General features: G+C 34.8%; 1 protein-coding gene and 1 pseudogene across 1 annotated transcript; both read right to left on the minus strand.

Annotated features, from left to right (window-relative positions):
* Nucleotides 1-72: 72 nt before the first annotated feature.
* Nucleotides 73-19009, minus strand: LOC132561026 (protocadherin Fat 4-like). The gene is made up of 11 exons (XM_060225745.1): nucleotides 18998-19009; nucleotides 18668-18760; nucleotides 7687-7782; nucleotides 7067-7177; nucleotides 6563-6670; nucleotides 5216-5330; nucleotides 3034-3131; nucleotides 2688-2861; nucleotides 1369-1503; nucleotides 943-1083; nucleotides 73-258 (listed from the first exon to the last, which is right to left on the minus strand). Exons 1-11 carry the CDS (start codon nucleotides 19007-19009, stop codon nucleotides 73-75), a joined length of 1269 nt encoding a protein of 422 aa, XP_060081728.1.
* A 2245-nt stretch (nucleotides 19010-21254) lies between these two features.
* LOC132561028 (uncharacterized) lies at nucleotides 21255-23114 on the minus strand (annotated as a pseudogene).
* Nucleotides 23115-24460: the final 1346 nt, after the last annotated feature.

Consider the following 24460-nt stretch of genomic DNA (forward strand, 5'->3'; position numbering starts at 1 on the left):
CCTTCAACCATCCTTTACACACAGTTGATTGTATGTTTTCATCTTTTCTCAGTCAGAAAACATGCACAGAACTTACCGGCTGCTTGTGATGATCGGATTGTCACATGCCGACACAGAAAACGTTAAATCTTCGCGGATGTTAATGAACGTTATAGTTCCATTGTCCTTGTTTATAGTCACGTGAGGTGTCGATGGCTCCATGAACAATTCATATGATACACGCCCATTTCTGCCAATATCGTCGTCATTAGCGTGCACCTGTCGCGAGACATAAAACCGTCATAGGTAAAAATTTAATTATTTTGTTGCACACTCATCGAAAAAAAATCTCTTAAAATATATTAATTACTTTGCTACTCTTGTGTTGACGTGGGCTGTTTGGTCTTTCATGTGTTAAAAAGCCCCGTTGGCAACATATATTCACTTGTATACATTTTCTGTTTATTCTCCTTTTATTAAAATCGTGTTGTGTAAACTGTGGATTTGTGAAATAAAGAAATGGCCTTGCATAACAGTAAGTACATCTATTATCAGTACACGTTGTGAGGAGTCTTGAAACCTTATATCTTACCCAGTGGGTTGATCACCAGAAGAAGAGAAAATGTCTATAACACACCTAATCCTCTTTGTCCTATATACCATCCAAACCAGAGTCTAATCATGTGTAGAAATTAATGTTATAATACTATGGAGTGAATATGAACCATATATGTTGTGAGGTTCTCGATTGCACTGCTTCAGAACAGAACACGTTATAAAAACAATTTTCAAATTTTTATGTGAAAATGAAAAAATGGATGATGGTACTGTGGGATAATAGTTCATTGGTTGATATATAGGTCATGACCTTTATTTGTGATATTGCAATATTAAATTAACCGCGAATATGACGTCACGAAATTATATATATATATATATATATATATACATATATATATCTACCTGTGCAGTATCAGAGCTGCTGACGTGAAAGATGTAGGAACCTTTTGTGAAATTCGGTGTGTGGTCATTAATGTCATGAAGTGTAATTTCAACAAAAGTGGTGTCACCAGTTTCATTAGCGTTCACATCGATAGCCTGTACCTGGAGGTGAAACAATGACACACATATAATTAATTCCTGCTTAGTCATAAAAAGTCCAAAAACTTAAGCAAAAGGTTTTGTCATCCTTTAAAGTTATTTCTTACTGATATTATAATAGGTTAAGGTGTTCTCTATATTAGCCGCCTAGATATTCGAATGCAAATAGGGTATTCCGATAGGATATAAAAGATAATGGTATAGTTGTCCGTGCAAGATATGTAGTAAAACAATAATAAGTATTCCTAATGGAAGTAATAAAGGATCTCATTTTAAAATGACATGTACCTCTAACGTTATATTCGGAAATGCTTCTCTGTCCAAGCCGGTGGAATTAGCAACAGTTATGATCCCAGTCTGACTGTCAATAGCAAAGAGCCTCACAGAACCAATAATTTTATAAGATGTGATAGCAAACGGTCCCTGAAAAATATATGAAGCGTTTTCAGTTAACGTTATCAGTTTTAAAAAATAAGAAATACGAAAATATCGAAATATTCATAAAAACGTTATTTAAATCCATTATCAAGGAGAGGACAGTAATAAAATACACGCAGAAGAAAGATTAAATTGAGTTACTAAGTTACTAAGATTAGGTGTTTCGAAAGGATAAGCGTCTTCTGTTACTAAGATTGAGAACATGGTTGACAGCAACGGAAAAAAAGTAAAACATCAAGAAAATACAAACATGGCCAAGGCATTTAGGAAGAGTTAGCGTCGTCTACTTCTTGATCAATCCAAGTTAGATATGTCACGTTCTCAAATGAGAGCAAGGTATACGACAACCGAATCAATAGACAAACTAACGAGCATCAAATACATCAAGCTTCATGTCACACAAAGAAATAGAATATTTCTCAATGAGATCACTATGGTGATCATAAAGGTTTCCATAATTTTCATCAACCTGCATCTTTGAATCCTTGTGTTACGAGTTTGTCAGTCAATTGACGACTTCTTGCACGAAAACGTGATGATGGGAACAGGCCCTTGAATGAGAATGATAAACTTGTCTAACGTCATACACTCGTACCTAATCAATACGCTTTTATAAACATAATGCTGGAAAGCTGTCCTTATTGGTTTGATCGTAGGAAAAGATCACGTTTATAGAGATTGACATAGTTATACAGAGTCCTTTGTATCAATGTATTCTGATTGTGGTGGGTATTAACATGTACCATGAACACGGTTATTTCTGACACTGAAACAGGGTAAGAATTCATACTTGGTAGATCCGATATTGTTCACCTTATTTTAGAAATATAACAACACTAACATTGATTGACCCAAGATTTACATGGCGGTGTCGGCGGTGAAGCAGAAGACGTTTACCTTTTCAGAACACCTGGTCATGTTCTCTTCTTACGTTTTTAAATAGCTTTTTGTTCCTATTTTGCTCTATTTTCTTAGAATATAATTTCGAGTGAATATTCTGTTACCATGTTGATATTGTCTTTCGCGTTTGATTATTCTAGGGTTCAAATTTTCGCTGGGTAACAGAACTATAGAAGCAAATGGGTGTAGGTCTGCGGAAATATTGGAAAGGGCCACAATCTGTTTTATGAATTTTAATTGTAGTCTCTTTCGCGATAAGAAAGACAAACCTCGTCTCCATCTTCCGCATGAACTTGTGTGACGTGGGATCCTACACGAGCATGCTCGTCGATAACAGCCTTGTAGGGATTGTTGGTGAAAATTGGTCTGTGGTTGTTGGTATCGTTCACATACACATTAAGAAAGGAGGTAGCGTACCTATTCGGGTCATTATCTTGTGTTGCCTGCATAAATTACATCACGATATAATTTTCAAAAAAATTAAACGAAAACAAAACAACATATATAATAGTATCGTATCTGGACCTTTGATCATTCGAGAACATTTACAATCAATTTGTTTTTATTTTTTTAAATATTTGAAATCATAAGATTGCAAGGTGACGTCAAAATTACCTGTATGGTGAGGTGATACATGTTGAGCTCGTCTTTTTTCCAAAATAGAACTTTAGTAACACGTATTTGTCCGGTTGTGCAGTTGATTTGAAAATTACCTGTATGAAAAATATTAAAAAAAATTACATTAAATTCTTTGTGCAAGATTATCTTGTACAAATGTACAATCAGTTAACGAGGAGTTCTTTTTCATTTGTGTTGTAAAACCAGATGATATGAATAATACTTAATACATTTTTACAATCAAACGACTTCTAATCATTTCAAATTCTTGATTAAGTTCTCTTATGGGGTTTCTTTCTGAAACTATTGGTGTTTCACAGTAGGTATTTCTAGTTCCAAAATGTTGTTGTAGCTGTTGTGATTCATCAGAAGACGTCATATTGACAATATTGATGGGAGACGGTTTCCAAATTACACGGTAATTTATAAGGTTTGTGACAAAAAGCAAAAATGAATCTCGTTTCACATTTCAATCGAATTGATTATCCAGATCAAAAAGATATTTTATTTAACTGTTTTGTTTTCTCTTCCATTTTAAAGCTTTAAAGGGCGTGTTTATTCCTCTGAGAAATATGAACAATCCAATATTACAATGCATTTTTGAAAGATTTGATGTAAGAACTTAGAGGAAAATTAAAACATCAATATGTTAATGCACTACCTTTTTGCCGGTACAGGCGTCAGAATATGTGTCACAGGAATAAATTTATTTCCATATATTATTATTATATTCCAAAATGATAATTCTCTGTTGTTTTCGAGGCAACTTTTTTGGAAGTAAATTTTCGTCTTTCATTACATTGTAAGAGTATATGATACTTTGGTATTAAGACAAAAATGTGAGTTTTCATTTGATTTAATAAGCTTTAAACTGCAGGCAAATAGACCATCTTCTAGTATTAAGTAAATGTTGCAAAGCTTATTAGACCATACACATGAAATTTATTATGTACCCTAAACTATCAGTAATACATCTATAAAAATTTCATTAGAACACAAATCAAATGTATATGTAGATACTTTTGTTTTCCGTTTACAGTTGTAAACAAGAGAAAAGAATCATGCACTAAATTTTCTAGAAGATATATCTTCCGAAAACACAAAAAGTATATATCACTCTCGATAATGATAATATATTAAGTTATTTAAAAAAAAAAGAACGTGTCATATGTAGGCATTTAAAATGGACAAACTATTAGGTTAAGTACAATGATTGTTTGATATTTATTTTCCAAACAAACCCTACATAGTTAGGAATGAAGCATTACATAAGAAATAATATTTTATCAGCTTCATAACATAAAATCACCAAATAAATAGAAACATAGAAAAATATTGTTAAATATTCTCTTTATAAAGATGACATTAATTACCATACTTACCTTTCCCTAATGGCTCAAGATGTGCAATTAAATCTGACCATTACAGATTATGTAAGTCTCTATATTTACCTACTTTTTATACCTCAGATATTCAAGTCATATTCTGAACTTGTTTGTTTCGAGTGATCTCTAAATCAAGAACATATCACATATCGTTCATAAGTACATAAACACAAGTATCGTGCAGTTTAAACTGTAAAATGTAATAAAAATAAATACGTACCTCGTACTACGACGGATACATGATAAACTCACAACAATGTTCCAACAATATATGAGGTTAAACATAAAGGAAAGGGTCAGGATGGATTATACTCTAGAGTTAAAGTATGGACGATTCGGAAGGTCAAAAGCTCCATTGAAAGGTTTGGAAGCGAGCTGATTTTAGACAAGATGGCTTTATATTCTAAGATATTTAATTCCCTCTTTATATGTTCCCCAATCAAGGATACTTTTCATGATTACAAAATTTTCACTCAAATAGCCTGTTTTTCTAAGATATGATAGTGTTGACGCTATTAATCAAATCGTTAATTATGTCGTCAAATGTAATTCATGAGCGAAATTTCTTCAACTTATTTATACAACGATAGATGACAAAATATATAAAAAGAGAAAAGTCAGAGATATTATATTGGAATTCATTTTATATTGAATTAAGTCTTACTTCCATTTAAAACAGTAAAGCACAATTTTAAGCATGCAAGGAAATTAAACTGACTGATAGGGAAAATGAAGTAAAAGAAATGAACTGTGTCATAGTTATTGAAAATAAGTTTAAGATTCAAGTGCCGTACCGTTTGACCCTGAGGATATACTGAATGTTAGATTTTGTCGTCCTTGACCTTTGTCTCTATCCTCTGCCGCAATAGCAGGTGTTGTCCAAAGCCAAGTATTCACGTGATCTGTATCCTGTCAAAAATAGTGCCCCCTTTTATACCTTTATAATGTAAAATGTTTTTAAGTGGAGTTGATATATTGGACAACAGTACTATAATAAAGAAAAACATTGTAACGTACCAACTTATCTTACAGAATCATGGTGAAATGGATCGAAGCATGGCAGCGATTGGATAAATATAAACTTTATAAATATGAACTTTATTTATTTTATAACAATTGCGAAACAAGTTATGTCAACTTATACTAATCACTCTCGTTGGCCCGGATGTAAGCGCGGGAGGGGTCTTATTGTGGGAGGAAACCGGAGTACCCGTGGAAAACCCACGTGGTCAGGCATTGGATGGAATAGGCTTGGTGCATGGATTGTTGTGTGTGATGTGGGATGAGTGTGATAGGGTTGGTGCGTGGTGTATGGGTTGTGATGTGGGATAAGTGTGGTAGAGGTGGTGCGTGGTGTATGGGGTGTGATGTTGGGATGAGCTAGGGATTGGATGGGATAGGGGAGGTGCGTGGCGTATGGGGTGTGATGTGGGATGAGTGTGGTAGAGGTGGTGCGTGGAGTATGGGGTGTGATATGGGGATGGGATAGGGATTGGATGGGATAGGGTTGGTGCGTGGTGTACGGGATGTGATGTGGGGATGAGCTAGGGATTGGATGGGATAGGGTTGGTGCGTGGAGTATAGGGTGTGGTGTGGGGAGGAGTGTTATAAAGATGGCGCGTGGTGTATGGGGTGTGATGTGGGGATAGGATAGGGATTGGATGGGATAGGGGTGGTGCGTGGGATATTGTGTGTGATGTGGGATGAGTGTGGTAGAGGTGGTGCGTGGTGTGTATGGGGTGTGATGTGGTTACGGGATAGGGATTGGATGGGATAGTGGTGGCGCGTGGGATATTGTGTGTGATGTGGGAAATGAGTGTGGTAGAGATGGTGCGTGGGATATTGTGTGTGATGTGGGGATGGTCGTGGTAGGAGCGGTAGGTAGTTGTCTAGCCTATTTGTGGGGGGAGCCAGAGTATCAAAAAAAACTTAAGAGTCGGGCAAATGAGTCTAGACATGATAATGAATGATTACGGATGTGAAACCTGATCGTCTATGTGCTTAATCCACTGCTTTCTCTTATCATTTTAACAAAGCAGTGATGAAAACCGGGAAAATGATAAAAATAACGGTAAAGTTGGAATGAAGGGTAAAAAAGAACAGATAAGGGTATACATTATGGTGTCTACCAAATAGCTTACGTTTTCCATTATGTGTAGGCTATATGAATCGTTCAAGAACACTGGATCCATGTCATCAACGTCTATTACATTTATAATGAACTCTGTCGTGTTGGTCTGGTCATACAACTGGAAAACAAATAACGCAAATACACAGTGTAAATGCTTGCCCGGTAAAATGGACACGTGTTGATTGAAAATATGACACCGCTTTTCAAACTGTGTCTTGCATTATATATGAAAGTCTGAATTTGATAAAATAACATCCATGGTTATGATAAGGTTGGTGGTATTGGCCAGTTAAAATGACACCATCTTTTCGGCATTTTGAAATTCAATTCGGTAAAATTCAAATGGAGCGAAGGTTTAATATGAGGTGGTTTTATCTCTCCTTTGAAGTGGTAATAAGTTTAACACTGATAACACTGTTTCGCGAGTAATTCATACCAGATAACGGCGGCAATGGCTAAAATTGCATTCTTTGTTGGTGACCAAAAAATGAAACAGTGATATTTATTTACTTACAATGACTTCTACTGTGACGTTGTAAATTGTGTTTTTCTCGTAATCGAGTCTCTCTTTTAAATACAATCCGGGCGGCTTAGTACCCTTTACTTGAAATAAATCTTCATGTGTCTGCATTGAAAAAACACAAAAAATACCAAATTATCGCACGTCTTTCAAACAATGTCAGACACTGTGATATGGATAATATATATATCTTTGAGAAATCTTGCTCTATATATAAAATTCGTTCATTCGGGTGTAATTGTTAGTTACTTGAGATTTTGTTTCTGATGTGATAAAAAAAAAGAGAGTTGTTAAAGTGATAACAGACACCAAATCCATCCAGAAAAATCAGATATATTGTAAATCAAATGTATTACCTTGATAGCAAATACCGGCGAGACGTCATTGTAATAGCAATCTTTTCTAACTGTCATATTTGAAGTTAATTCAAGTAGAACTGCATCGGTTCCAGTCGACTGCAATAAAATGAAATGTATGTAAATCTACCTAGATGTTTGTCATCCCACTTATATATCCATATGTTTTTTAATTTAGTGTTGAAATATTGAAGATGTATATGCATGATATATTACCGATAACTTACACATAGGAACGTTTAAAAAAAAGGTACCTACCTCAGGAACATCAACTTCGTACGAGGATTGGCTGAAAGTTATTGGATGGACGTTTTCAGCAATCCTTTGGAAAAACACTGCAGATGATGTCCCTGACTGAAAAAAGTAAATTGAATATAATCATTTATTGATCACAGTCACTTTAATGTTCACTGTTATGCACATATATTTAAGCTTATAATTTATCAGATCTGCAACCCATGTCGGATGTAAAAGTAAATAAATTTTTAAAACCTCGGATAACAACAGGAAAATACCGACAATTCGTCAATAAGCTTTTCTCGCAAACTTAAAATCGAGGAAACGAAAATGAATTCAGAATGAAAGAAAATTTCACACGAAAAAGTTCATCTGTTCCTGATAGATGATCTCCTGTCAGCAGGAGAAACAGGAGTATAGGTTAATACAGAAGACAACTTGTCTAAAACGGTGGATGCCAGGACAAAACCTGCCAGTTAGACCAAGAAGGTCTTCAAAGGGATTTGTGTAATCCTTTATGCGGGAACATGCACAGCTAGTTGATAGTAAAACAACCATGCTTGAAAACGTGACCATAACCATAATTCAAGCTTGAATTTAAAAGACATAGGGCAACATTTGAATAAAGTACAAGGAATACGACCATGTGTTCCGGAAGAGTAAACGTCGCTAGCTTCATCAATAACACTTGCCATGTAAATCTTGGTCAATTCAAAATAGTAATATAGCGTTCTAAAATGAGCATCTACGGAAACAACAGGCAAATTAACTGGCACTAAACACGTCCAGCTTCATACCTTGAAAAAGAATATTTACTTAATTTACATCAAACTACAATTCTTGAAAACGTGTGTTATGAATTTGTCTGTCAGCTGACGATATCACGAACTTCTTGAGTTTGGGATCAGGCCCTTGAATATCGAACATATCAAATTCATAGGTTTGGGGTGTAAGGTAATTGTGTCACAGAAAAGGTAAATTTACAATAGGGAAATTGAAATCATCACGCTTATCATACAGCTTGGTGTGAAACTGTCCATGTTGGTTTCGTTGAGGGAAAAGATAGAGATAAGCAATTGATATAGAAAGTATTCGTCTTCCACATCTTGTGGTATACACGATGGACATGGTCAATAAATATCTTGCTATTTAAAGACAAGACGACATCAATATATATGAATATAAAGCTGAAGGACTTTGCAAGGTCTTCATGACCTCTCTTGAAGAGCTCTTCAATTTCAAACGAAACCAAAACATCCGACCCAATGAAATTACGGCGAATGGAAACACGTCCTGACCAAATGTAATGTTCTCTGCAGTTAACCACAAGTTGTACCCTTCGCGATAGATTATGTCAAACTGTACTGCTGTCTATTATTGGCATTATAACTAGCAACAAGTGATGAATATAGTCTCATATATTTGATTCAAAGTAAGGTTTATGAAGTAAAAAAATAATACAATACCTCGCAATATAGATTGCAAAGTTTTCCAGTAAAACTCTGTAAAATAGAAATAACAGATTTGTCACACAATACAAATGTTTGATGGGAATATGAAATGTTACAACGTGATAGCATGCCAGTCTGAATCAAATGTCGAAAAATATATTATTGTGGAGAAAAGCTAACGCCTAGCATTAGGAAATAAATTATAAAGAAATGATTACTTACACAATGTGAAAATAAGTCTATTTTCATATACAACTTTGTTTGGTTCAACTCTGTTGTATTAAAGTACATGAAGAAGTCACAGTCTTTGGAAATCGAAGACAGAGGACAGGCCTCCCATGTATAAAAACAATCATCTGTGGAAGAGTGAGTGAAGAAAAAGGAGTTCGATCAAATTAGAAAAAAAGGATGAATGAATTGATTAATCTTGAATAGATAAATATATAAACAAAAATGACGTCACTAGATAAAAGGGGAAAAAACTTTTTTCGTAAAGAAATCGTCAAAATTAAAATATTAAATATGACATGTTTGCTTACCTTTCTTCACTGTGCTGTCGTTTATTACTATACTTTGTTGATTGTTCCCTATAAAAAATGACATAATAATGCATATAAAAACCTTTCTGTCTCTTGTGTCTGAAGTAAAGACCTGAAACGTCAATCATATGCAAATATGTTGGGTAGCGACTAATTAATTTTGTTGTCTATATAAACAATTAATTACAACTATAGATCTTAAAAGAACTGCGGTATGTTCAGTATTTTCTATGCTCCTGGATCGTAAGGTCGGGGCATATTGTTCTTGTGCTGTTTGTTTGTCTATTGTCAACTTTAAACTTGTTCGTAACTATTGCACCATAAGAGGCAAGTCTTTCATATTTGACATGTGTGTTTTTTTGTGACAAGACCTTTCCGGTGGTACCAAATTTGTTTTTGACCATGTGATCTTGACCGTGACCTTTGACCTACATTTGAAAAGAAATTTCACATAGGCCATAAATATTTATCTAAAACTGCCAAATCATTACCACAAAGAAAACATAAGTGTTTCACAAAGTGTGCATGCAATTAGCACATGCCTTATACAGAACAGTTTTAACATCCCAATTAAGGCTTTTGTTGCAGCATAGTGTTAGTGTTTCGTAAACACGTCTCGTTAAGTATATATTTCAAAATATGGGCTGTTGATTCATTTATGTGAATAAATGTTGAAATACAATGACCTGACCTTGTCTGAACACTGCTAATGTTAGGTTGGGCTATAATATATCCTGCAGGCAATCTGAACGTGAATATGTGAATTTTGATAAAATACCATAAAACGATTTGTTTATCATATTTACAAGAACCGAAAAAAACACACCACACGAATTTTCAGTGTATGTTCACAATAACACTTATCCAAATCAAAGACTCGTACTTTGAACATACTGGGGGAAAAAACTGAATATACAAGTCGTTACAGGTACAGAAATTAAAAAAAGCCTTAAAATATACCCTTGGATATGCACGAAACCAATGATGCTGTAGATTTGAGGATTTTCAATAATGATTTATGTAAACTAGACTTCAATATTCTTTTTATGTCAGTGATGAGCCGCTTACAAAATACTCTTTCCTTAGCACAATGTTAGTATGAACCAACAGTACCAATAAGTGTACATTGTGAAAATGCCATCTACCCCTTGACTTCTTTTGTATAATTGAGTGAAAAAATAGTGGAATTGAAGGGGACATAAAAAATTACAGACTATTTACCTTGTCCGGAACAGAGTTGAAGTAAAATCAGAAATCCAAATAGTCCGAAACGAAACTTCTCCATTGTCATTTCAGTTCCTCTGTCAAATTATATGAGAAAAATATTCGGTGATGTAGTTTAGTTCTACAGTGTTCATACTACATTATCTATGTATGTTGTAAATATGTATATTTGTCATTGGCTTTAAATATATAGCACAATGAATGTCGGCGGTAAACAATAGATATTGTTGTTATATTGAGATAAGCGGATGATGACATGATTATACAAACATCCGTTATCAGTTATCGATACAAAAAGTAACGCAATATTAGATATTTTGTAAATTGTAAATTAAAAAACAATACACATACATATACATTTACTTTATGAGGTAGGGGGGGATTGGGGGAGGGAGAAAAAGACAGTGATAGATACAGACTATAGCGATAAACACAGAAAAGCATACAAATGGATACAGACGGCCACAGTCAGAGAAAGACAGACTGAGAAACATGGTCTGAAAGATAAAGACGGCAAGCGGACGGCCAGACATAATTTCTCGCAAAACTCGCAAACGCACAGACAGAAATACAGACACACAGACAGACAAATACATATGGATACAGATGGAGATACTGACGTATCTTGAAGACAGACAGACAGGCAGACAGACAGGCAGGCAGGTAGATCGACAGAGTAGTAATTAAATGAATAGAGAGCATTCTAGCTGATAACAGTAATACTTTAAGTTCAACATAATTGCCAATTGTCTATGTTAAAAGAAAAATATACATGGCAATGGCTACAAATGGCAAACCTCGTATCTTGTCAGAACTTATACACGTGTCATCAGTACAGTTAAGTCACGTGCAGAGTAATTAAGGATTTTTAATGAACTACGACTCGCTGAAACAAAAACAACCAATCACAGACTGTAGAATTTCCGTACGGAAATATAGTACCACATTTCAATTGATATGAAAGCAATTTTTTGAATTTACGTAAATTATCGGTAAATTGTTTTTTTCTACCACTTAGGAAATCGATTATCTAAACAATTATTTATATAATTTAAATGAAATATTTGAATAGATCAGATAGCAATTTCGGCGAATTAATGCACGTGCTAAAATACAGCTGTCTTCCGTCACTGATGATGACAGTAAATACGTTTAATGCAGGTGTATTCCGAAAATGGTAGCGCTAGTAGCAGGAAATGTAAGAGAACCGACTTCAGATGGTGACATATTTTAATCATCCATTGTTTGTTTCTCACTGGGTTTATGGTATATTTTGTGAAATTATAACGACAAAGTGTTTTGTCGTTTCGTTAGAGATTATTTTTTTATTAACAAGTCATTTAGGTGAAAATACAAAGGAAAAATTAAAATGAACACATCTTTGGGACACGTGCTAGTCACACCATAAAATGTAAATAGGTGACGTAACACTCCTTGATGATGAAGGTTTTTCATCTCCTTGACTCTGTCCGTCGCCGGGCAGTGTCCAATCTGGCGACATCACAGAACAATCCTAAATTATAATGAATATATAGGCGTATTGTGACGTCATCAATTACGTAAGTATACCTGTAGTTCACCTTGGGTGATTTGTTACGGTGATATAAATGTAAACAATATGATGACTAACACACTGATAATAGCTTACTCAGTGTCAGTACTAAAGCTCCGTAGCCTGGTTATTAAAATACTGTGAAACAGGGAGCAGAATTTAAAAAAAAAAAAAATTCGCACATTACTTAGATATATACGGCACAAATTTTGAAACAACACGAAATGTTTGTGAAATACTTCATTGGAGGACTAATTAAGAATATTAATTAAGGATTAAGCAACCTGTTGTTGAATTGCGTTGTTTTAGACACATAATTGTATTTTTATTATAAAATTGTTTACATATATGAATGCACCTTATCTTGGAACCATACCTCTTTTATTTGTACATAGCGGAAATACACAACAGCTGGAGGTAGGTTTCTTTATTTGTCTTTAGTTTTAATCGTTTTGTTGTGAAGGACTTCATAGCTGTAAAAATATGTTGAGAGGGGTAGTAATGGTTACAATAAACTCACGATGTTGACACGTGTCAACTTTCGCTCTAGACGCATAATACATTGGTATATAAATTCTCTCTATAGACATATTTATTACATCACAAAATATTTGTACGACTTTTAAATGAAACATCGTGCAGATTGATCCGGATTTGTTGCGGTACACAATGATATACAGAACACGACGAATATCTGGGGAAGGTGTTCTAATATATCTGCTTATCGATACACTTGGAAATGTTAGAACACACAGAGTTAAATATTTACCATCCACATTTATTTTCTTAAAAAATAATTCAAAGAAACCAAAGTTAAAAATTGAGCAAAAATTTGCAAATCTTTTATATGGAAATGATAATAAAATCTTTTCAATCACAAGATAAATTCTAGCAAGCTAATCATATCAAAATAAGTCATTAGTTCAAAATCGATGAAAGTGTGACGAAAATTTATTTTCTAAACCTGGCGTCATAAATTTAAAGAAAAATGTGAGCCCATTCACTGTATAACACGGTAATCACGTGTTAAAATTTGAATTTTTACATTCTGTTATTCATTTTACGGTTGTCGTAAAATACCAGATGAATTACGACACACTCAGTTGTCGTCTGCCGAGTGGATACATCTGCACCTTACGGTTACCCCGGAATTTAAAACACAATGACACCCAATCCATTTCAGCTAGAATCACGATAACACCTATTTATATTAGAAAGGTGACCAAATATATTTAAACAAATGGGCTTGGTTCGCACACAAATCACCCCACACAACCAATCTCATGAAAAGTGGCTAGCTATAATATTCCTTTCGTGGTGATGTGGTTGTAAAAGAATTGTGTAACCGCACCCATGATGCATTGCGGTATGTTTGATAAGGTGATGATTTAGGCGATAATAATTAGCCCGATAAATTAATCTACAAGATAAGAAAGCGATATCTACGTTTACTATGAAATGTATCTATCTTTTCCGAAGTCCTGTAAGGGGACATTACTTCAGATTCCAATAAGAAGGAAATGGTAATCAGCATTCTTTATATTATTGTGTCAGATATTTCCCTAGCACCGCCTTCTAAATATTCATGCAATTAAAAAACAGTCTGACTTAGTTACAGGTTTTCCGTCTCCGTGACTCCTCCCGTTGCCGGGTATCGCCTCACCAAGGAACGTCAGTGTCTGAAGTATACCGATGGTCCTTATCGAGAGGGTGTTCTTGATAGACAGGTTGTCGTTTAAGAATTAACTTTAACTATCTTTCTTTTTTATGAAATCAAAACACAAAAAATGGAGTGTACTTTTTATGCCAAGAGTACACTCCGTTTTTTTCTTTGTTTTTTTTTTGTTTTGTTTTGTTTTTTGTTTTTGTTTTATGTTCTTTTTGTTTTTTTGTTTGTTTTTTTGTTTTTGTTTTTATTATGATCAAAAACGTGAAAATAATCAAATGCTAATCCTTATAATTCAATCATAGTTTGAAATCTCTCTCTCTCTCTCTCTCTCTCTCTCTCTCTCTCTCTCTCTCTCTCTCTCTCTCTCTCTCTCTCTCTTTGACAATTCGTTAAACTATCATATTGGCCAATCAAACGTGACATCAATATGTGTTATTTTATGGAGAGATGACATAGAATTGGCCGATACAAGTTCAAACAAAAAGATTCAAATGAATGGAATTGGCATGGTGTTTACAATTGTAAGTCTATGAAACTTGTTTTGAAAAAATCCTTATCATATTTCAACCCAGAGAATTAACACTGTCCCCAAAAACCTTCCAATCATTATTTGAAGTGTATTAAACCAAATTTAACTCACGTTATGTTAACCAAATGTAATTATATGACATATTAAAAAGAACTTTTCCATGAAAAAGATATTGTCATTGTAACATGCATATTTAGGTAAAGCTATAGAACAAAGATATATGAAAAATAGGAACCAAGTTTAAAAAAACAAACAAACAAACGATTAAAACCCAGCCAGAGACAACTTTTCCATTGTTATATAGCAGGTTTTTACCAACAAGTAAAAAAACTGTAAATTCTTGCACCGATTCCAATTTAAGCTGAACTCAGTTCACATCGAGATAAGAAGAAATCAATTTGCACGGGTTTTCCAGACATTTAAGGTCAATTTAGACAGGTTGAACATTGAATGTCTCCACTGTAGATAAACAAAGAATATGCATTGCCACTTCCTTATATGAAATACATGTCTATAAAAAATAAAATCCTTCTCGTTTTGACATGACCTGTAATACACCCCATGTGTTATCTCAGCCGGCATGTGTTAAATCGATTTTTAGATAAATGCACAGCATGCCGTACTGGCTGGTACACAATATTATACCTTATCACAAAAATAAAACGATGCCTTTCAGGTAGTGTATTTCATACCTGTGTCGAGGATTTTGTTCTGATATTTAATCAATGGTGTTTGGACGTTTAACCTTATCTTTAAACAAAGGCCTACAGTTTTTTTGTTGTTCTTTCTGAATAGAAATTCAATAAATAAATAAATAAATAAATAAATAAATAAATAAAAGATACTTCGCTTGAAAACTATTAAAAACAATATGCATAGTAAATACACCAGTGATGGAATATAGGCAGTCTGTATGAACTCGAATTTGTCATCTCAGTGTCGAGTTATCTACTTCAATCCTATTCACTAGGAAAAGGAGAAAGGCAGCTACATATTTGTCATGTTTCAATATTCTAATTGTTCCATTTGTCAAAATTTGGAAACCTATCCTTCCAGATCTTTAAACATAAGCATTTAAAAATAACGAATTTCCAGCCAAATGAAGTAGGGATCTATTTTGGGGAATGTAACAGTTTTGTTTAAAGAATATCATTTAGATTATGTAATTTCTTGTCCTCATATTTAAGGCACCTTAGTGTTTGAGAGACTTTCAAATTGACATTTGACAAAGAAAGCTTTTAGGTCATCTACACAATATTAATTTCATTGTGCGCTACGAAGCGTAATGGATGGTATTTGAAAACTGCCGGCGCCTGAGGCGATATCGCTGATGTTGAAACGAAGGCTAACATGTCCACACGTAACGTACAGTCAATAACACCTTACTTTGTGACGAAAAGCAATTATTTACTATTTGAAGTCTTGACGCCAGGAAAAATAGTGCTACCAATTTGGAAAATTCTTAGACGTCATAAAACTGCATTTTATATTTGAATCTGTTCATACAAACACAACGTGTATATATATATATATGATGATGATAGTAATCTCCGCTTGATGTCGGTTGGAGTTAATAACTATCCATATTGACCTCATCCAAACGATAACAAATTTAAACAACACCTGTCTTTACCTCATTTTCTAAATGCCTTAAACATACATTCAGTATCATGGTACGAAGTGGACTTTAAGACTTTATCTTAAATAGGCGTCAAATTCAAACACTTAAGTTATGTAGACTCAGACATGATCTACGCCTTATGTCTTATCCCACGTTCAAAGATAACACAACGAATTGGTGTTTTTTTTTATATCAGTAATACTGTACATGTAGGTGCATGCTAACCAACAACACAATATTTAAAAAAATTAATGCGCGAAAAAAAATTGATTTTATTTCTATCAGAAAAAAAAAAGATTTTAGTTCTATCGTTGACATTGGTTTTTATTTATCATCAAATAGTTACAAATGGACACAGATGGTTTGATAACATGTAGATCAAAACTATGATCATCAGAAAAAATACAAAAAAAAAAAAAAAAAAATGAAAAAGAAGATACCGACATGTCCCAAGTCAAACTCAAAGTCGATAAAAGATAAAAGACTCCCGGAAGAGTTCGACAAGATGTTCCGATAAGTTAAGCGTTTTCTGCTTAATCGAAGACATCCGCCATCTAAACCAAGGTCAATCAAATTTATGGCATGTTCTCCAATGAGACCCATGTCAGCAATCTGAACGAAATATCTCAACTTGAGATTTCCTCAAGCCCAGATTTTCCTCAGTTAATATCTCCTTGAAAATATCTTGTATGAAAATTCCTCAAGGAATTTCAGGACATCCTAGCCGATGCCTTCCTCCTGTTCCTTGAGAAAATTTTATACAAGCCGTTTTTGAGGAGATATCAGTTGAGGAAAATCTCGACTTGAGGAAATCTCAATTTGAGATGTTTTATACAAGTGGGGCCAGATATATTAACGCGCATCACACACCCCCAGCTTTCAAGGCTTACTTACATTACATATATATATATATATATGTGTGTGTGTTATTTTGAATATACATACTCTGCAGTATTGACTCAATGTTACTATTTTTAGAAACATAATTAATGTTCTCTTTATCGTAAAATTTCAGCTGCCAAATTGAGTGTAGTTTCTTTTCGAGACGTTTCAGGTACATAATTACTTACCATAAAATCACTTACTTGACGTCATAAAGTCTGTATCTATTGGTAGGCTTTTATAACGACTAAAGTCATGGTCAATATCTGTTTCTCGTGTTCATATAATCCCATATCCACCTCAATAGAAGTCAAGTATTGATAATTGACTTTCACATGAAATACGGCACTGACACGTCATATCGATTTTAAAATCGATTCTGCCTGATAAGATATATTGCATTGCTATTTGTACATGTAAAGATCCGTACAGAGACATAACTCTAATAAATTAAATTCAAGTGATATTGATTTTGTTGTTATTTATTATTTATTAGTACTAAGCAATGCGCGGTAAACATGTTACAGTCGTATTGTTCAGTCTATAATTAGAAAATATCAGATATCTGAAATAACGTAAATAATTAACACTACACACATGTAACAGTCAGTCCCAAAGCTTTGTTGATGTCTATAATTATGATATACTCCATATCGATTATTTTTTGTTTGTGTTTGTACTTAAGCTGTATACAAGTTTTATTCCATTGTTTACCTGGTATATCTAGGCTTTAAGAACAGAAATTTTCAAATATAATGCAACAAAAATAATTTCAAGTATGATATGTATGTATGTATGTATGTATGTATGTATGTATGTATGTATGTATGTATGTATGTATGTATGTATGTATATAGGTATTGTATGTATGTATGTATGTATGTATGTATGTATGTATGTATGTATGTATGTATGTATGTATGTATGTATGTATGTATGTATGTATGTAAGTAAGTAAGTATGTATGTATGTATGTATGTATGTATGTATGTATGTATGTATGTATGTCTATTTCTCTCTCTTTCTCTCAAATCGCACCATACATTATGATATAAAATTTCTTTTCTTACAAAAATAAATAGATAAAAATCAGTCATACATTATTACAGTTGTATACTTGCATCTTGATTACGATCCATCATCACGTTTTAAATAATATAACAACTTGAGAAAAATATGTCCCCAAATGCTTAAAACGGTCAGTGACACTATGTTCTAAAGCTTTATCACATGTCTGCGACAAATCCTTAAAAACACAGAAGTTAAATATTATTTAAAACCGTACATTGTATTCAGGACATCCTTACCTTTGTAAAGACAGAAATACTTCCAGAATAACATCCAAGGGAATGTATTTTTGAATGTTGGATTAACTCTACACCATCCTTTAATGTACCGGACACTTAATGCTCCGCTCGTGAACACCGGAGGTACAGACTGGCATGAAAGTCGTTTGTTGTGATGCTGTAGCTAGCAGATAGAGCGAATTCCTACGGTACCACTAACATGGTTTGGGATAGGCAAGACTTGCCAACCTGTGTCACATCTACGCTGACCTGCTGGCTGTACCCCGAATCAATAGAACCTAAGGGAGAGAAAAAGAAGTCCCTTGTGTCGTCTTGTCGTTCCTACGTTGATAATAATATCAATACATATACAATGCAAAGCTTATCGGTGTGTTATCCATTTGCCCTATAGACAGAGAAAGATAACGAGACCGAGGGAACCACAGGTAAAAACCCCTCTCTGATACAGGCATGCCAACCCAACCTGAGTAATAAAATAAATACAACAAACAACACAGATAACACCCTAAGGATATTGAATTGGACTTAAATGTCCGAACTATTGGCCAATAAACATACTTGTGTGGACATCTTGATAATGATGACAAGTATTACCGCTGTTTTATTTGATAGATAGGGCATTGTTTTGAAATTTGTTTGATTTTCTTTTGGGCATGTTTACTCGGGCATTGGTGTTAAGCTTTTATCAGACATATCAATAGAGACACCATGTTGGCATTTTCATTTTTGCTTTGATATAAGTGTAACTAAAAAACATATATAAAATGATACGACCGGGAACAAAGCTATAAGGGGCCAGGATAGCGTGATCCTACACAACTGAAGTGAAAACCCGAGGTGCGTGGTTGGATGTTCCCTAACCGTGGCGGATTGCGTTTCAAAGGAAGTTGAGAAACGGGTTATTCTCTGCAGGCGTGTCTGTATGCTTGGGCAAGACACTTTACCTTGATTAAATTAAATATATTCTTTAATGTTTTGGATGAAATGTGGCGTGCCTCCCAAATGTTGTTCCATGAGGTAACGACAAGCAAATGTAAGAAGACCCTGACACAAAAGGGCTATTGCTGTTTGCAGGACGATGAACCTCACATATAGGCAATTTAATGCTTTGTTTTGAAATGTTGGTATTTTCTTGCTTTTTTTAATGAACGTTGATAAAGCTGAACAAGACAGACAATACTTCATCTCTTTATCATAAAACAAAAATGGCCTCCTCAGACGTTTAAAACATCGTCTTCTTGAAGTAAAATCCCATACGATAATTTCTCGAGTGAATATTTCCTTCCTTTTTAATGCCAGGATCCATCTTAAAGTTTATGTTCGAAAAGAGTTAATGGTCAGAGAAATTAGACGAGTGCGTTAAAATAAGTAAAATAATGTATTTATGTGTGGGAGGATGTTATAACACTGATATCAGGCTTGTCACGTGATGGGTGTTATAACAATGATACCAGGCTTGTCACGTGATGGGTGTTATAACACTGATATCAGGCTTGTCACGTGATGGGTGTTATAACACTGATACCAGGCTTGTCACGTGATGTGTGTTATAACACTGATATCAGGCTTGTCACGTGATGGGTGTTATAACACTGATATCAGGCTTGTCACGTGATGGGTGTTATAACACTGATACCAGGCTTGTCACGTGATGTGTGTTATAACACTGATATCAGGCTTGTCACGTGATGGGTGTTATACTGATAACAGGGTTGTTATGTGATGTGTGTTTTTATACTGATAGCAGGGTTGTTATATGATGTGTGTTATAACACTGATATCAGGGTTGTCATGTGATGGGTGTTATTATACTGATAACAGGGTAGTTATGTTATGTGTGTTATTATACTGATAACAGGGTTGTTGTGTGACGGGTGTTATTACATTGATAACAGTGTTGTTATGTAAGAGGTGTTATTACAGTAATAACAGGGTTGTTGTGTGACGGGTGTTATTATACTGATAACAGGGTTGTTATGTTCTGTGATATTACATTGATAACAGGGTTGTTATGTGATGTGTGTTATAACACTGATACCAGGCTTGTCACGTGATGGGTGTTATTATACTGATAACAGGGTTGTTATGTTATGTGTGTTTTATACTGATAACAGGGTTGTTATTTGATGTGTGTTATTATACTGATAACAGGGTTGGTATTTGATGTGTGTTATTATACAACTGGGGTTTGACCTCCGAACGACGTCATCGTGGCTTTCATTCCATACAAATCTGAAGGATACCAAGCATTTCTAGGAATATATAAATGTTCAGATTTTAATCGCGGGTACTTGCAAAGATATCGTTAGCATAATAATTTACGTTGAATTGCTATTTGTGTTAACTCAAAAAATCAAATATAGAGCATAGAAACAACACGCAATGATTTGCCGAATATTGCTATAGAAATAAAGGTGTTTGAAAGCACTCACACTTATACCTTAATCAGGGTTCATTGGGCCTGAGCTGAGCATCCTTTTTAAAAAGTCTATTTTGTTAACTATGTAAACATATAACAAAACCACTACGATTATAAAAAGAAGAAATTCGACAAAAGTCGGCAAAGCTACCCTTACTACGTTCTCAATACTTCAGGGGTTATGATCACGTTCGCTCTCTGCATCTCTGGAACATGTCACAGCAAAATGGGAGGCACAAGCGAAGCAATTTGATTGGTTCCAGAAGAAAAAATCTGACCAATCACAGGCGGATTCGCTCCTTTCAAGATTGCAAAGGAACAACACCCAACTTCAATAGAATAAACCGTTATGCATTGTCGAGATTCGTTTAATGTATATGAAAGGATTAAAGTAGTCTACTTATTGGCAATGATTTGCTGGAGTGCGTTTGTCTCGAAAGTTGTAGACGTCGGAGGATGGCTGGCATACATATTTTCTCGGCAGGAGGTTGGCGGGAAGTCGTGACAAATCGGGAAACCCAATGGAGGTGACGAATGTAAAGGCTATGAGTTATTAAACATCCGCATACCTATGCATGGTATTGGACGTGACAATGCATGATTCAAACACCAGGATTATCGGCCTTGATTCTTATCACAGCATTTCCAACCTTTTGAACAATCAATGTATCCTTCCGAGGGGAACGTTTCAGTTCCAACCCTGGCACGTTGTTTCCGAGCGATTTCGGATCGCGCCAAGCAGCGTTGTAACAGTAGCTTGTAAAGTCTACACTTCCTCTGCAATCGATATCATGGTTTTCAAAAATATATTTAGCGGTCGTTGCGTTGTAGGTAACGTATCCCATTTTAAGTACACAGAAGGAATAACAATGTAGATGAATAGGATGGGCTTCAACATTTCCTCTTCCCATATTAAACGGAACAAACTGCACGACATCATTGTGTGCATCTGTGAGTGATTAGGTATCTACATGTTTTATCCTCACCACAGTCTACTTTGTCGCACGTCGTCTAGATCTCGAAGGGTTGTGTCACAGCGGAAACACTGGGATCTTTAGATTCCGTTGATTGAGGACAATTTTCTTGTAATTAAGAAAATAATCTTTAGATGTATCTGCAGATACTAGTTCTAGTGCAGGATCGTTGTTCATTGCTGACTTCAAAAAATTAAATCTTATGCAGTCAATATGGTCACCTAATGGATAATTTGTAAAAGGACAGTTGACGACCAGACATCTGTTTGTCGTGTACAAGATCGCCTAACAGTGCTAGGTCTACCTCTGGACTGATGGGTTCTACTCGATGCAATTTAGTTTCAAATGTTTCTGCCCGTATCCAAGAGATTGAAATGCTCTGATTGGCTGTTAAAACAATATCAAATGGTTCTTCAGGATTTGTTATAAACGACTCGGGCCTCGTTAGGTTTGACCATCTGATGCAACAAGTATCAAAGGATGATCGTCTACTGATACTCTTATACGATACATGCCACCTACATTAATGACCCGAAATCTAAACGCTTGTCCTTGAACCACTGAAAACGCTGACAACGGGACTACATTGCTTTCTCCTGTCGTTGTGTTTTTGTAGTAGCGTCCTCTACCGTTTACAAGAACGGAAATAGCATGAAATGGATACACCATCCACAGATCACAGACCATATCTAATCATAAAGTGGTACATATCGGCGCCTAAGAAATGGTTCTAATCCTGAACTGTCATTATATGTTCTTTCATTGTCTTGTCTAATAACCAAAGTCCCATTGATCGCCTTCGTCCGCTAGTTACCTCCATGTGAATGATACCAGTAACTTCCGGATTGGTCAACTGTGAAGTCATACGTGACCTTCTGTCCGGAGAGGATTGGACACTGTGAAACAAGTGGTTCCTTTCTGGTGAAGACCATGCCAGTGGTAAATGTATCTAAATAAAGCTTGTTGGTGACATGAACGATCAAGTGCTACCGCTACAATTATCGGAGGACCAGAAATAGTTTAATTAGTGACGACTACGAATCTGTTTTCCTCCCAGTCATCAGCAGTCATAGCGTCATCTGGGAGAATGGGTGTAGCCTTTGATGGGTCAACTACGTCATGTCTGCTGATTTTGACGTTGTAAGGATATACTTGTATTTCAACATTATGCATCATCGCCTGTTTCTATTACCAAGGTTGTTTCACACACAGAGGCTGTTTTATCACACTCGAAACCTAGGCTGAAGGTTATGGTCCTACCAAAGACAATAAGGAAGAAAACCTGTCAAACACGAAATAACAATGAAATACAAGAATAAACTTATGTATGAAATATTCAGCTTCCTTGGACGAATCGATCGGATGATTAAAATGCAATATTTGCCACAAACCCTGTCAACTGAAGGCAGCAATGATAAATGATGTTTTTAACTTAAGGAAATGAAGAAATTGCTAAATGCTCGGTTTGTCATAAATTCTTGTAAAGATACATATATATGTTTACTGTTACTTAATTCATTGACTATAAAAATCAATTCATTTTGTATACCAGTAATAAATCATCAGCGTAGATGCACTTCGAAATGACAAAAAATTACATTAACAAAAAGAATATACCAACATGTTAAATGAAATACGATCCAAACTCAAATTCAATAAAACTATAGAATACCCATCTACCCGAAGCAAAACTGAAAAAAAGAAAGAAAAAACCCACGGAGACAAAAATGCAATGAAATTAAGACCATGTGTTCCCAAAGAGTGTGTAAGCGTCTTCTGCTTCATCGATGACACCTGCCATATAAGCTTTGGTCAATCCAAATAAGTTATGTCACGTTCTCAAAAAGAGAACAAGGTATACATCAAAATTAAAGACGTCACACTTCATACCATAAAAGAGTATTTCTCAATGAGATCACTATGATGAAAGTAAAACTTCCCCGTTATTTTCATCAACCTGCATCTTTTGAAATCCTATGTTATGAATTTGTGCGTCTTTTCATAAATGCAAAAGGGGAAATGACGTTGTTATATATAAACTTAAAGTATTTCACAAATCACTTAGGTTCATGGATAATTCTTTGTGTGAAAATGTATGCCGAATAACCTGTCACTATGTTTCGTTTCTGGATAGATTCAATTTAGACCAAATACCGTCGCCACCATAATTTCATTGCGAATCTCGGAAACGAAAACATATTAAAGATTTTGACTCGTTACACTTAACCACTAACCCATTCTGTGTATGCGCTAGTGATTTTTGTGTGACATGACTACCCTGCTATGGAAGCAAGATTTTCTTTTAACATTAGCGTTTGGATGTTCTCTTCTACGAGCCGCAACACCAACTTCAGAGAACTTAAATTTATCAAAATAGAGTGGTATGGGCTAATATTCAGAATATATCCACTTTAGATTTTATTTATGACTAAGTATGACTTGTGTATGTGTTCAGTTCTCATAATTAGACTGATATCTCGTGTTATCGAGGCAAAAGACGTTGAATATTTTTTTTATCCGCCCTGTAATTTTCAATCATTAATTTCGAATAAGAATTATTGTTTGGTTTTCGTGCCGTAATTTCTTACTAAACAACAGCAAGATCATCTAATTATTTTCTTAAAAATA

The sequence above is a fragment of the Ylistrum balloti genome, unplaced genomic scaffold, assembly GCF_031769215.1.
Source record: "Ylistrum balloti isolate Yb309-2 unplaced genomic scaffold, AGI_CSIRO_Ybal_v1 Utg371138, whole genome shotgun sequence".
NCBI lineage: Eukaryota > Metazoa > Mollusca > Bivalvia > Pectinida > Pectinidae > Ylistrum > Ylistrum balloti.

What these genes read in the sequence shown, in the direction of transcription:
- LOC132561026 (XM_060225745.1), bottom strand. An exon ending in TGTATCACCTCACCATACAG is followed by an intron (nt 2,862 to 3,033) that starts GTAATTTTGACG and finishes TAATTTATGCAG; the next exon opens with GCAACACAAGATAATGACCC. An exon ending in ATGCGGAAGATGGAGACGAG is followed by an intron (nt 1,504 to 2,687) that starts GTTTGTCTTTCT and finishes TATATTTTTCAG; the next exon opens with GGACCGTTTGCTATCACATC.